At 56.6% G+C, this 14591-nt stretch overlaps 3 protein-coding genes across 3 annotated transcripts in view; all 3 read left to right on the top strand.

Annotated features, from left to right (window-relative positions):
* The window catches only part of LOC102746811 (keratin, type I cytoskeletal 15), a 4245-nt gene extending 594 nt beyond the window's left edge, over positions 1–3651 (top strand). Inside the window, 7 exon segments of the mRNA XM_081805935.1 lie at positions 841–947; positions 1073–1229; positions 1688–1849; positions 1936–2061; positions 2261–2481; positions 2791–2816; positions 3327–3651. Of these exon segments, the coding sequence (XP_081662061.1) occupies positions 841–947; positions 1073–1229; positions 1688–1849; positions 1936–2061; positions 2261–2481; positions 2791–2816; positions 3327–3418 (891 nt within the window). The 3' untranslated portion in view covers positions 3419–3651.
* The window catches only part of LOC102742731 (keratin, type I cytoskeletal 19), a 187875-nt gene that overhangs the window by 9929 nt on the left and 163355 nt on the right, over positions 1–14591 (top strand). The gene's annotated exons all lie outside the window — the stretch shown is intronic.
* Positions 9882–14177, top strand: LOC102745921 (keratin, type I cytoskeletal 13). The gene is made up of 8 exons (XM_081805014.1): positions 9882–10411; positions 11492–11574; positions 11768–11924; positions 12120–12281; positions 12370–12495; positions 12594–12814; positions 13486–13511; positions 13864–14177. The coding sequence occupies exons 1-8, from the start codon at positions 9962–9964 to the stop codon at positions 13935–13937; spliced, it is 1299 nt and encodes a 432-aa protein (XP_081661140.1). The 5' UTR covers positions 9882–9961; the 3' UTR covers positions 13938–14177.

Raw genomic sequence — 14591 nt, 5'->3', positions numbered from 1 at the left:
CAGAGAGACGGAGCAGGCGGCTGGTCCTGCACACGTCTGTAACATCAGTGCTCCAGCTGCCGCGGGGAGACCCTTTCCTGCCCGGGCCGCGACTGCCAGTGTGTAGCTGGGAGAGCAGGGAATGCTTTCCAGGTGTGATGCCAGCAAATATCCGCTCAACTTGGCAGTGTGGGAGGATCCTGAGATTCTGGTCAGGACGGGGCGGGGAGGCGGGGCTTCCGAGGTGGGGGCAGTGACACACGCCCTGCAGGGCTCTGCATCAGGTGCCCCTTTGCTTCTTTTGCAAGAACGGTAAGTGTCACCTCAGGAGCCCTGAGTGCCAGGACCACCTGCCTCACCCTTTGAGGTATCTTTGGTGCCAAAAGCAGTATTGGGCCTCAGGACACCTCGAACTCATGATGTGCTCTGCCAGCCACTTACCCTCTCAACTTACCTGGACCGGTTTCCTCAGCCGTAGCGTGCCTTCCTGACCGGCCCTCCAGGTTCCTCCTGGCTGTGGGAGGTTCTGTGGGTCCATGGCTGTGTCCAGGTGTGCTGGAGGCCAGTGACCAGGGCAGGCTGGTGGACTATCCCCGGGAGGGCTGTTGTCAGAGTTCACCGAACCCCAGCCCAACCCCTTCTGGCAATTCCCACAGGGGAGTCCAGGCACTCCGGGCTCCTTGGTCTTTCACGCCCTGGAGCCAGGAAGGGTGGCGTGGGGGCAGACCTCACGTGGGCACTTGAGGGGGCGCTGAACTCTGCCCTGGGGAGCCTACAGGCTTCTGTTGCTGGTGTCAGCCAGGGGTCCGACCTGGGGCACAGGGTGGGGAGAGCAGCAGGGAGGACGGAACACTGCTCTAGGTGCTGACTCCCTGACTCCTGCAGATCCTGGCGGCCACCATCGACAACTCCCGTGTCATCCTGGAGATTGACAACGCCCGGCTGGCGGCGGACGACCTTAGACTCAAGTGCGCTCCTGCCTCCCTCTCCCCTTCTGGATTCCCCACCTTTTCTGGGCCTTCTCTCCCTCCTCCAGCTCCAACAGCCCAGACCTCTTGCCCGTCCTTACTCTGGGCTCCCTCTCTCTTCCCAGGTATGAGAACGAGCTGGCCCTGCGCCAGAGCGTGGAGGCCGACATCAACGGCCTGCGCCGGGTGCTGGACGAGCTGACCCTGGCCAAGACTGACCTGGAGATGCAGATCGAGAGCCTGAAGGAGGAGCTGGCCTACCTGAAGAAGAACCACGAGGAGGTAGGTGAGGGCCGGCAGGGGCTGCTGGTGGCGGGAGGCAGAATAGGGCCACTGGCACCTCCTCCTAGTTGGCTGAAGGGCTTAGTGGTTCAGATATGCTCCCCTCCACCAAAACAGGGGTCCCCATGGAGAGCAAGGGGTACTATCCTTTGGGGACCCAGACTCCTTTCCTTCTCAGATCCATAGCCAGGCCAGGTGGTCAGTGTGACCTGCTGTCCTGATTTGTTTCATGAGCTCAGACAAGGCCCTACTGTCTTGAGGTCCTCCTGTAGCACCTGGCAAGGAAGAGAGGCCCTCAGAGCCAAGGGGCCCATGTGTTCGAACCTCTTCATGTTCAGTGGGGAACAGAGGCTGGGGTGGGTGCGCAGGAACGTGAAGCCAGGATGGGCCTGTGGGAGCCCAGGCTCTCAGCTCTCTCTTCTGCCCTCTGTCCCTAAATGGGCCTGCCCACCCTGCAGGAGATGAAGGAGTATGGCAGCCAGCTGGCAGGCCAGGTCAACGTGGAGATGGACGCGGCACCAGGCGTGGACCTGACCCGCGTGCTGGCCGAGATGAGGGAGCAGTACGAGGCCATGGCGGAGAAGAACCGGCGGGACGCCGAGGCCTGGTTCTTCAGCAAGGTGGGCCTGACCTCGCAGCCCCGCCCCAGCTCCCCAGGTTTCCCAGGACGCCTGTGGGCCTCACTTGCCTTGTGTGTGACCTACAGACAGAGGAGCTGAACAAGGAGGTGGCCTCCAACACAGAGATGATCCAGACCAGCAAGACGGAGATCACAGACCTGAGGCGCACGATGCAGGGGCTGGAGATCGAGCTGCAGTCCCAGCTCAGCATGGTAGGGCCACCTGCCCCCCAGCCCACCCCAGCCCACCCCAGCGTGGCCTGGCCTTTCCCACCAACCAGGGCTGGTTAAGTCTTGGGTTCCCAAGCCCCGTCCGAGGGGTTCTCTGCCCTCCATTCAACGTCGGTCCGCATGCCCGCGACAGCTTCCTTCCTGGCCTGACGGGGTGTCTCTTGATCTGTTGCCCCTCCAGAAAGCAGGGCTGGAGGGTTCACTGGCGGAGACTGAGTGCCGCTACGCCACGCAGCTGCAGGAGATCCAGGGGCTCATCAGCGGCCTGGAGGCTCAGCTGAGTGAGCTCCGTAGTGAGATGGAGTGTCAGAACCAGGAGTACAAGACTCTGCTGGACATCAAGACGCGGCTGGAGCAGGAGATCGCCACCTACCGCAGCCTGCTGGAGGGCCAGGACGCCAGGCAGGGGCGAGGGTGCAGGGGGAGGAATGAGGGAGGGGCCGGTTGGGGTTGGGGTGGAGAGTCATCTTACCCGGACAGCAGTGGGACAGCATAAAGGAAGCAGATGGGGTGTTATTGTGTATCAGAATCTATCTGCTTAGGGGTGGCAGGTCTGGATAGGCTCTCAGGATGTCCCAGCCTCTAGAGAAATCAGATGTGCGGCTGGTGGTGGGGAGCTCTGGAGAGGATTGCTTAGCCAGCCACCGGGGCCTCCCTTAAGGAGATCTGGGCTCACGCCCTTCTCTTATATCTGCTTCCCCTCTCTTTTAGGATGGCTGGCATTGGCACCAGAGAAGGTAAGAAGGCTTCACTCTTCCTTCGTGGGGTGGCAAGAGGAGCTGTTGAAGCCACCATTCCCCCGGAATGGGCTGGAAGGAGAAAGATGCCAAACAAGCCAGTAGGGAGGGGACACACCCATTCTAGGCAATACCTCTTTCGCAGGGACCCTCTATCAGCCCCAGTAGAGTGGGGGCTGAAGATTTATTGAGAACCTTCCAGGTTGAGCAGGCTTTGTCCAGGGAATAGCTTACCCCAGGCCCCACCTTCCTGCACTTAATGGTAAGAAGCCCCCCATCACTTCCCGTTCACCTGCCGTTAAATCCCTGACTCTCTTGCTCACTGCGGGGCGTAACTGTTGCTACCACCGCCCACCTCTATGATGAGTGATTCAGCACCAGACCTCCTGGCCAGTGGCCATTCTCAGGGGTGCCGTCCAGTTCTCCCCGAGCTCAGCCAAGGTCCTGGCTGCCTTGGGAGGGAGAACAGCGAGGGCCCCCCGCTCTAAAGTCTGCTCCTTCTTTCTACAGCTTCCCTGGGAGGTGGTGGTGGCAAAGTTCGAATCAACGTTGAGGAGGCAGTGGAGGGGAAGGTGGTTTCTTCTCGCAAGAGAGAGGTCTGAGTGCCCGGTGCAGGAGAGACGTCCCTCGTCTCCTCCTCTCTCCCCAGGCTGGGTGGAGGACTGGCCAGAGGGGCCAGAAGAGCAAACCCCAGTCCCTGCTTTCAGAGGATCCAGATCTCCTTGTTGGGTGCTTGGCATGCTCCCCTTCGTGCTCCCCTCCAGCTCTCCCCATCCGCTTTTGAGCAGGGACAGGGAAGAAGCTGCTGGATCGTGTAACAAGCTCGTTTGTACCGTGTCTGTGCAATAAAGAATTGCTTTTCCTTTTGCAAATATCTCTTGGTAGTATGTCCAGTTTTTCTTGTTGGGGGCCTCTGTAGGCCTAGGACCCACAGGTTGGCATCTCTTCTTACTTTGGCCCTTTTCTCTGCATGGTCATAATTCATTCTTTGGGGTGCCCAGGGCACTGAGGACCAACTCAAGCTGCTCAGGTAACTTGCTGTTCTGGCTTATTCCATTCAGTGATCATGGAAGCAGGAGATGGGGATCTTCCTCAGAGCATTTTGTGTGTACCCAGCACAGTACTTGTCGCATTGAACAGTTATTTACCCAACAATTGACTGTATAGATATTATTGGTTCACCCTTGTGTGGCTTGGCACTGTGCTAGGCAACCCCACCCATGGGTCTTGTTTAATGTGACTGTGGGCGGTCAGGATTTATGATTCCCATCTGAGAGATGAGGAAGTCAGGGAGGTGAATGACTTGCCAGGGATGGATAATGAACAACAGGGCTGGGACTGGGCCCCACATCTGCATGATTCAAAGTCCAGTGCTTGTTCCGGGAGCCCAGGCCCTGGCCCTTCACAGCTCATTGCCAGGACCTTCCTCCTTATTTCTGGTCCTCCCATATGTGTCCCTAGAACTTCCCCTTTTTTCCAGTCCGGCACACCTGACCTCCAGAGTGGCTGAGCCAGGTAACATCTCTGCCTCCTGCAAAGAGGGACCTTATCCACCCCCTCACCCCCTGAAGCCACCATCTCCTTTCCAGAAGGCAAATAAAGTGCTCAGAGGGAAAGACACCAACTCCAGGAAGCCCTCCCTGATTTCTGTGAGCTTAAATCCAAAGAAACATCAACCCCTGTGGCCCTCCTCACTCCAAACCCTGCTCCTGCTCCCCTGTCCCCAGCATCTCTGCCCTTGGGCTCATTAGGGCAGCAATATCCACACACACTTAATTTTTTGCCTCTGCTCTGAGGCTGGTTCTTCTGGGATTCATAACCCCAGACAGAGGGCAAGGAATGAGGAAGCAGAGAACTCTGGGTTCTGTGGCTGGGCTGGGCTCTGGTGAGGCCTGGGGGGAGAGGGAAAACCGGTTTCTTAGTCCTGCTGGGAAGAGGAGGTTGGAGGTGCCTCTGTTCTCCTGAGAATCAGATCATTTGCGGGGGGAGAATCAAGCCCCCTTGAGGCACCTCCATGAGTCTTGCTGGATGAAGCTCCTTGCCCAGCAATCCTGGTTGGACAGAGGGTGGCGCCTGTTTTTTCTGAGGGAGATTTAATCTAGAAGGTGTCTCCTGAGTACACACTTTGAAGCCAGACTTCTCTGGGGCTGGAGGAATGAAACAGAATTTATTAAGTGTCTATACTTTGCAGGGCTCTGGGCAGGGCATTCAGTGGATGGTCTCTCATTTACTCTCCCAGAGGCTTTGTAAAGGTGGGATCAGCCTACAGCATCAGTTTTCAGAGAGGAAACTGAGGCTCAGGAAAGTTCAGTAACTTGAATGGAGTCGCCAGCCGGGAAGCAGTGAGGTTGGGCCCGGGACTGGTCTCTCTGGTTTCAGACCCTTGCTTTTCCCTTGATGTCTCGAGGGTGACGGAAACCAGCAACACCTTTCTGAAGAGGGTGTGTTAATCTGAAACCCCTTTCTTAACCTCTGTGGGAAACCTGTTCAAATGTCATCCAGCCATTACTGTCAGCAAGAGTATTCTCGTGTCTAACCATAGTCGCTCATACCAGGGCTTGAGCTCATGCTGAAGCCCAGGGCACAGGGACATCCTGAGAAGAGCCAGGCCCCTTCCTCAGTCTCCCAGGCCCAACGGCCTGACTGCCACTCTTGCTTCACTGGCCTCCGGGTCTCTGTCGAGGAGTCTCAGGTCTTCAGAGCAACCCACAAAGGGTTTTCTCAGCCCACAGTTTGTCACAGTAACGTCTGCAAAGGTGCAGAGAAGTAAGGTGGGGTCCCCTCCTCATCCAGTGGGCCTTCTCTCAGGGCCAGACCCTGGGCTGGAGAGGGAATGAGCCCATTCCTGCTCTCCTGGGATTCTGGGGTCCGAGAGAGGTCCTTGGACTTGCCAAATCCTGTTTCCTGCCTGACCCTAGAGTGAGAAGCTCACACCCAGGGATCACTTGTTCCCGGCTGAGCCCTTTAAATAGTCTTTGGGCAGAGATGGCCCACCTTCTGCCTGCCCCTGGACTGAGGCGGGGCTTGGTTTCCAACCAATCTGGGAGGCAGGCAGCAGGCCTTCCTTATCCTTTAGAGACAGGCTAGCTTTGGGACCAGGGATTAGGGACTTGGGCTAGTCTCGGGTGAGGCTGGGCTTCCCAGAGCAGGCACGGGGCATGCCTACCCATCTCCCTGAGGACTTTGGCTGGACCCTGTCCCTCTCTGGGTCTCAGTGTCCTCACCTTTAAACTGGGGAACCTGGCTGGACCAGACTCAAGGTTCTCTATGAGTTCATCTGTATCCTGGGACTTCCAAGGGGAACCTGGCCTGTGAGATCGGTGACACCAGGGGCTGTGTCTCCTCCTTGAACTGCTGAGCCCTCAGAGTGGGAGCTACATAAATATTCATTGAATTAATGCATGACCTTGCTTCTCCTTTGCTTTTCCCCGCCTTAGACATGGCTCCGGACATTCACTAGTACTTTGGGTGAGTGTGCGCCTGGTGGTCACCTGTCCCTTGGCGGGCAGCAGGCAGCAGAGGGGGAGATCTGGAGCTGGCAGCCTTTCCCGTGAGATTTGCAGCTGGGATGACCCCACTGGATACTACTCCTGGTCGTCATCCCCTCTCGCCTAAAGCCAGCAGACAGAGTATCCCTGAAACTGCTTCTCAGGCATTTGACAGCTTCCCTGTGCCAGGAGTAGTACTTGGGGGTACTCAAAGGCCTTTTCCTCAGGGAATGTAAAGCTGAGTTGGGGAAATAAGATAGGAATGCCACCAACTGTCACTTGTCTGGTCCTTGTGGGTACCATGCTGGCTGCAGGGACCAGAGATGGAAGCACAACAAACTGGCACAGAATGGAGGCCCAGGACAGGTCAGACCCAAGGATGAGCTTGAATTTCCTCATTTGTAAAAGGGAGGGCCTAGCAACCTCCTGCTTGCCAAGTTTTCCCGCATATCAGGTGCTTTTCACATGCTAACTCATCTAATGCCTGGTTTTCAGTTGTGGCCACCAAACCACTGAAATGCTGAGTAACTTTCCCGGGGTCACAGAGCCAGTCGATGGCAGATAGAGGGTTGAAACTCAGTTCCACCTAATTCAAAGCCTTTGCCGACCTCCCTGGGTTTCTGTGAAGCCCGGGCGGTATAAAGGATTTTAGAAAGCTGGGGAATATAGCCATGTAAGGACTCGGGGCATTGACACTGGGCAGAAGAAGGCTCCTGACTACTGCTTATGTGAAGCAGGGGTCTCTGAGGGTGAGGGGGGCTGACCAGACAGCCCAGGTCCACTGTCTGGGGAAGGTCTGCTTTTCATGAGAGGCTCCTTCCCCGTGGGGGAGCCTCAAAACCCTTTGGGAGGTGGGTCAGCTGTCCTGGGCTCCAGCCCCCATGTGGTCCAGGGAAAGAGAGAAGGAGAGAGGAGCCTGATCCAAGAGCCAAGCGAGGATCCCTGAATTCGGAGCTGGGGGACAGGATTTACGCCTCAGCTGTGCAGGCGAACAATCTGGCAACTCTGGACAAATCCTTGAGAATCAGAGCCTCAGAAAGGCATTGCTGAAGGAAACTCAGAAGTCACTCAACATAAGGCCTACAGTGAGTTGGTGGTAGAGCGGGAAAACCATGCATTTCTCTTTGCCTCCCACTGCCTTGGGCCTTGGCATTCTGGGTCTCATTTTCGCCACATGTGAATGAGGGCATTGGATGGGAAAGTTCCTAGGACAACTCTGGCTTTGACATTCTGCACTGAGCACCCTCGCAAGTCTCCAAGCTTTGGCGCTCGCCCCAGGATGGGTCTCTGCCCAGCTTCCTCCAGGAGGGCCCTGGGGTTCACCATGGGTCAGGGGAAGGCATTCCTGTGTTAAGGCACCATAAGCACCTGCTCGGGGAGGGGAGGGGCGTGGAGGGGACGGGCCGGGCCCTGACCCTGCGAGGGGAGGCATGTCATGGCCACCCTGTGTTTGTACTCCTGGGACTTTGGAGGATCTGTGGCATTGTTCTTCTAAGAGGCGTTGGTCTCAACCTGCTGTCAGCCCTGGGGGGGTGGGGGGTGGGGGTGGGGGGAGGATCATCACTCCAGGCTTGGCAGGTTTTATTAATCACCTTTTTGTCAGTTTTGATCCTCTACTGAGAGAGAGAAGAGAAAAAGAGCTTGAGAGCTCTTGCTTTGGGCTGAATCACACAGCTTTTCAGAGAGAGAGAGAGAGCAAGAGCGCTGAGCTATCAATTTGGGGCAGGAGGGCTGGGCAGGGTCGGAAGTCAGCCTGAACCCCTGGCCTCCCCATGAGACCTCAAGCACACCCTGGCTCTCTCCCTGGTGCTGACACCCACTGGGTGAAACACAGGCCTCCTTCCCTACCTGCAGAAAACGAAGGGCAGGAAAGCCCTGACTCAGAGCCCTCTTTCCTGGCTTGCTGAGTCTGCGAAGGGGTTCTCAGGATAACCTCAAGTCTGGGTCACCCCACCCTAGTCCTTAGCTTGGTCCAACCCCCCTGGCTGCTGTGGGCCAGCAGGCTCACCCTGAGAGGCCCCTCATGGTAACTCTGGCCCCCTTGGTGAGTGGGAGTCGGAGCCTAAGTCCCGAGTCCTCCATTCTTAGCCCTGGAAACTTCTCCTTCTGCCTTGGGCTCTGAGGGGCCACCTCTAGGCCCTTTGATTCTGGCCTGAGGCCTTCTCTGGCAGGGTGACTAAGCAGTCCCCGAGTTTTAGCTATGTCCCAGGCTGCTCGGCAGAGACCCTAGCCCCAGGCCCTGGGTCCCATCCTCCTATGTGGCCTCTTGGTCAAACGCTCACAAGCTGAGACAGGCGTCCTGTGACCGGGGGGCTAGAAGGAGCCATCAGGCCTTGAAGGCAGCTGGTATGATGGTATGATTGACCACAGGGGTCAGGCGGATCCAGCGCTTCTCAACCTCTACACTATTGACCTTTTGGGCTGGAGAGTTCTTTGTTGTGGGGGCTGTCCTGTGCATGCTAGGGGGTTTAGCAGCACCCCGGCTCTCTGTCCTCTCTCTCTGCAGCATCCCCCTGTTGTGACAACCAAAATGTCTCCAGATATTGTCAAATGTTCTCTAGGGAGAAAAAGAGCCCCTAGCCGAGATCTCTGAATCAATCTAGGGGGACAGAAGTGGGAATCGTGGTCTCGTTCGGGGCATAGGGTGTGGGTAATTGACTGGGAAAAGGTACGGAGCTTTATGGAGTGCTGGTAATGCTCTGGGTGCTGGGTACACAGGCGAACACGTGCTTGAAGCTTCCTACATAGGTAAACATGCATTAAGCTGTTCACTAATGGCTTGTACAATTTACTGTATGAATTACATACCTACCAGACTTGGGTTTCAGTCCTGACTACCCTTAAGCCTCAGTTTCTCCGTGTGTAAAGTGGGGTGACTAGTAGGACCTACCTCATTGGGCTGCTGCAAAGATTGAGTGACACAGGGAGTATACTTATAGTGAGGGATCTGAGTGTGTTAGCTATTATGATGTGCAGGGTTGTTTGTTTCCATATTCCGTACCTCAGTTTCCCCAGCTGTGTTAGATGGTCCCCAAGGTCCCCGCCACTGTGACTTTATCTGATGGTCTTGGAGCTTCCCCACCCCAACTCCCCAGCCTACACACTTTCAAGGTGGTCGATTCTACAGGACCAAGCCAAGTTTCTCATCAGAGTCGCTGGGAGCACTAGAGTAGGGGAAATGCTAACAAGGATGCAGAACATTCTAGTCCGAGGTTTTAGAAATAGAAAGAAGGGAGCTGAGGTCTGCGGTGACTTTGCAAAGCACAGGGCCACCTTGCAGCTCCGTCCCCCTTCTAGTACTGGGTGGAGCTGAGAGCCTGTGGAGTGAGCTCCCTAAGTGCAGAGCTGAAATGGAATTCAGCTGTCAAAAGGGCAGAACACTGTGCCCTCTGAATCATCCCTTTTGTTAAGGATTAAAAAAAAAAGCCACCCCCAAAGGCACAACCCACCTTGGAGAGCAGAGGTAACTGGGCTTGTGGGAAACAGCAGTGCAGTTGGCACCAGTCGGAGGGTGGGGTGGGGAGGAGAGAAGATGGGGCGATTGTCCGACCTCGTGGAGGGCAGTATAAAAGGGCACCGCTGTGGGGAAGAGCCGCAGTCTTCGGCCCAGGCCAAGCCCAGCTCCTGTGCACACCTGCTCCTCACCTTGCTCTCACCATGAGCTGTCGCCTGCAGAGCTCCTCCGCCAGCTATGGAGGTGGTTTTGGGGGTGGCTCCTGCCAGCTGGGAGGAGGCCGCAGTATCTCTGCCTCTTCAACCCGCTTTGTCTCTGGGGCATCAGCTGGGGGCTACGGGGGCAGCATGAGCTACGGCTTCGGTGGAGGGGCTGGTAGTGGTTTTGGGGGCGGCTTTGGAGGTGGCCTTGGAGGTGGCTTCGGCGGGGGCTTCGGCGGGGGCGATGGCAGCCTCCTCTCCGGCAGCGAGAAGGTGACCATGCAGAACCTCAACGACCGCCTGGCCTCCTACCTGGACAAGGTGCGCGCCCTGGAGGAGGCCAATACTGAGCTGGAGGTGAAGATCCGAGACTGGCACCTGAAGCAGAGCCCCAGCAGCCCCGAGCGGGACTACAGCCCCTACTACAAGATCATCGAGGAGCTGCGGGACAAGGTGAGTCCTCAGGTGTTGGCGAGCTCTCTTCTGTGCAGGGCAGAGCTAGCTGCAAAGGCCAGGGAGCACGGTATCCCAAAGGACCAGAAGATGCAGCGTGGTGGAACCCTCACCCCGCCTGCAGAGGGAAATTCTAGTCTTTTACTACCAAGCAACTCTACTTCTGATAAGCTTTCTTATGCCACTGCTCCCCAAACACGTTCTTTCTCGCTATCCACTTTTACTGTTCTTACTACTCACGTCAACATTTTTACTGCTTCCCAAACAGTTATGTTATTAATGACTTGATCCCTAGAATTCCAATCCATGGAGCTGTTTGGAAACCATGACAGTTTTAAAAGCCGCTAAGAATGATTAAAATCAGCTGAGAAAGGGATACATGTTCATACACTGGTCTGGGAATACTAGTTGATTTTGTAGGGGTCCCATTTAAACTGTTATTCTCAACTGGCTATGAGGTGCGGGAGGAAGCTCAGGCGGTGCTAAGCTGAGCTGAGACTCCTTCTTCAAGGCCTGTCTGTCATGCTGGGGTCCCAGCTTGTTGGAACAGAAATCCACCTGCCTGGGCTGGGTCCCAGCTATGTGGGGTGGATTTTAACTGCTTCGGAATATGAGAGTTTAGATGAGAAGTTCAAATGGATGGGAATATTTATTGGCTCTTCCTTCTGCTCAGCCAGGAGGCCAGCTCCAGTGAGGTTACTATGAGCTGCGTGGACCTAGGCTGACCCCCTCCTGACCTTAAGGAGAAGGCTGTCACGACGGTGACCTAGAGAGGTCGCTAGTCTGAGGCCGTGAAGACATGACTAACCAAAGATGTCCTGGGCAGGGTCATTCCCCTGAAATGTACATTCCGATCTTCCCCATCACGACCAGGCATAGATAGGATGCCAGAGAGACAGAACCAGAGGAAGGACCTGCCCTGCCCCTCACTTCACCGAGGCCCGGAGAGCAGGGCCTTATCTGCTCACAGGGACAGTGTGGAGGCAGCCTGATATCTAATGACAACAGTCCAGCCCATGTTTTCTCTTCCTCCTCCCCAAGCTCGTGGACCCTCCAGGGGTTACCCTTTGTATTTTGCAGATCCTGGCGGCCACCATCGACAACAACCAGGTCATTCTGGAGATTGACAACGCCCGGCTGGCTGCGGACGACTTCAGGCTCAAGTGAGTTCATTGTCCTCACTGGCCTTTCCAAACCGTCTTTTATTTGAGAGCAATGCTCATGTGAACAGTGAAATCGGAGCATCCCAGGAGTGAAGGTCTTGGAGAAGTAGCAGAGTCCAGTGCAGAAGTAGGGGAGGGTCTAATATCATTTCTGTGTTGCTTCTCCAATTAAAAAAAAAAAACAAACCTTTAGGTATGAGAACGAGCTGACCCTGCGCCAGAGCGTGGAGGCCGACATCAACGGCCTGCGCCGGGTGCTGGACGAGCTGACCCTGTCCAAGACCGACCTGGAGATGCAGATCGAGAGCCTGAAGGAGGAGCTGGCCTACCTGAAGAAGAACCACGAGGAGGTAGGTGAGGGCCGGCAGGGGCCTGCCAGGGCTGAATCACCTCCAGCGAGAAAGGGGAGCAGCCAGACCCAGCCCTCTGCTGTGGGACCTGGAAGCGCTACCCAGAACGTGCTCGTGGCCCTCAGAGCCAAGGCGGGGGTGGGGTGCGGGGGGAGGATGAGGAGCATCACACATCTTCCTCTTCCATCCTTATAGGAGATGAAGGAGTTCAGCAGCCAGGTGGTAGGTCAGGTCAACGTGGAGATGGACGCCACCCCCGGCATTGACCTGACCCGCGTGCTGGCCGAGATGAGGGAACAGTACGAGGCCATGGCGGAGAAGAACCGGCGGGACGCTGAGGAATGGTTCCACGGCAAGGTGCCCGGCCTTCTTACCCCGTGGAGCCGGGGGCTGCCAGGGCCTTCCACGGGGCTCCTCCATAACCTTCTTCCTCCTCTAATTTCAGAGTGCAGAGCTGAACAAGGAGGTGTCCTCTAGCACCGCCATGATCCAGACCAGCAAGACGGAGATCACGGAGCTGAGGCACACGCTCCAGGCCCTGGAGATCGAGCTGCAGTCCCAGCTCAGCATGGTATACCCGCTGCCCACTGCCCTCTGCCCGGCGGCCCCACCACCCCTAGGCCTCTGCCTGGCCTGGCTCCCTTCATCACTTCTTTGTTGCCCCACCAGAAAGCCGGGCTGGAGAGCACGGTGGCGGAGACTGAGTGCCGCTACGCCATGCAGCTGCAGCAGATCCAGGGGCTCATCAGCGGCCTGGAGGCTCAGCTGAGCGAGCTCCGTAGTGAGATGGAGTGTCAGAACCAGGAGTACAAGACACTGCTGGACATCAAGACGCGGCTGGAGCAGGAGATCGCCACCTACCGCAGCCTGCTGGAGGGCCAGGATGCCAGGTAAGGCCTCTCAGGTCTCTTGGGAAAGTGACCACAGGACCCTTGGACAGCCGAGCAGGTGGGGCCTTAGGGATCAGGTCCTCATGGCCCACATGGAAGGGGACCTTCTGAGCTTAAACAGACTGGATGCAGATCCAGGACCAGAGCTCCCTGTTTTCTAGAATCAGATTGTGGGGGCATTTCCTCAAGCAGGCTGCAGAGTCCGTCCCTTTAAGCTTTCTGGTTTGGGCCTCTGGATTAGACAGGCAGGAATAGGGGCCATGGACAGAACATCTCATATTGGAAAAACTATTACCTTGGGTTCAGGTCAGCTGACCAAAGCTATAAACGTGGTGATTTAACTCCCTTCAGACCATTTGCAGGGACCAGGCCACCCTTGTGGGCTCAGGGGGAGTAGAGGTGGCGGGGGAGAGTACCAAATGGACCAGAGGGAGGACAAAACTTCTGGCAAACGTCCTGGATTTGGGGCAAATATTATCTCCTCCTGAGGCCTCACCGACAGCAGACAGACCTGGCAGGCACCAGGTGCTGCCCCTTGGGCTTGGGGCAGAGTTGGTAAAAAACCCAACTCAGGGGCTCTGAGTGATGATCTGAGTAGCTCCCTCCGCAGACAGGTGAGCAACTGTCCTCGGGGGGCCTTCTGCTCACATGACCTCTCTTCTCTCTCCCAGGATGACTGACATACCCTCCTCGGGAGGTAAGGAAACAACCTGGGGAGAGGGGCGAGTCCGGCTCCTGTTCAGCGCCCTGGGGGGCTGGGAGAGAGACTGTGCTGGACTCCCCAGTGTAGGGAGGGAGGGAGGGGGCTCTGGTGGACGTGGTCATTTGCTCGTCTGTTTTCTTTGCAAAATAGCTGGCTCTGTCCCACTGAGCCACTGGGATACTTTGGAGAGAGAGAGCCACCTTTGGGGACAATAACCTGAGTCCTTATCAACTAACCTCCAACCTGCGCCGTGGGGGCGTGGGGCGTGGGGCCCTCCCTGGGGACCCTGACCTGCCGAGGTCGGTCTTCTCCAGCTTGAGTGTGTCTTGCCCCATCCATTTCTCAGGAAGCACCAGCACCGCGGTCACCACCACCACCTCCACTTTGGGTCGCCGCACTTCAGACACCCGTAGGCTTTAAATCCACTCAGCATCCTCTTCCTCTGTCTTCAGCATCCAGAGGAGAGAGCTGATGGGTCCCTGCAGGAGAGGGAGAGACCGCAGGATGCTCCCCCGCCCCACGCTTTCCAGAGGGCGGGCGCTCCGTGCTTCTCTCCTTGTGCGCTTCCTCTTCTCCCTTACCTGGCTACTCTGCCTTCTCAGCTTCTCTACTAACAAGAAAAGATAATTCAATAAAGTTTCCTGCCTTTTTGCAAACGTATTTTTGATTCTGGCCTGGTTTCTGAGGGCAGCACCTGCCAAGACCCTGATTTGGGACGGTGGGAGAATGGGTGCCATTGGGTCAAGTGGCTCCCCCTGACAAGGTCTGGCCCAGGGAGCTCCCAGCTGGGAAGGACACAGGCACCTGGGTCAACCATCAGGGCACAGACACGGGTGGCTCATGGATGAGGGTGCTCAGCAAACATGGACAAATGGAGCAAACTGTAGACATGGGGGGACACATGAGCCAGTTCAACACCCTGTAGGATGTATGGCCAGCAACAGGGTTCTTGTAGCGTCAGGTGATGGAAAGAGGTACAGAGGGCTCTGGGGCAGGCTTTGAGGGGTCAGTGCAGGGCTGATTTAAGGGGGAGACCCAGGACAATTACCCCAGGCCCAACCTGCTGCCTCCCTG

Source organism: Leptonychotes weddellii, chromosome 15 (genome assembly GCF_054177405.1).
Source record: "Leptonychotes weddellii isolate Sample4059 chromosome 15, ASM5417740v2, whole genome shotgun sequence".
Taxonomy (NCBI): Eukaryota; Metazoa; Chordata; class Mammalia; order Carnivora; family Phocidae; genus Leptonychotes; species Leptonychotes weddellii.
This window is presented reverse-complemented; position numbering and strand designations above follow the sequence as displayed.

Excerpts from the sequence above, each read along its gene's own strand:
- LOC102745921 (XM_081805014.1), top strand. The coding sequence starts at position 9,962 with ATGAGCTGTCGCCTGCAGAGCTCCTCCGCCAGCTATGGAGGTGGTTTT. Across the intron at positions 10,412-11,491 it reads TCGAGGAGCTGCGGGACAAG|ATCCTGGCGGCCACCATCGA; the intron begins GTGAGTCCTCAG and ends TGTATTTTGCAG. Across the intron at positions 11,925-12,119 it reads TGAAGAAGAACCACGAGGAG|GAGATGAAGGAGTTCAGCAG; the intron begins GTAGGTGAGGGC and ends CCATCCTTATAG.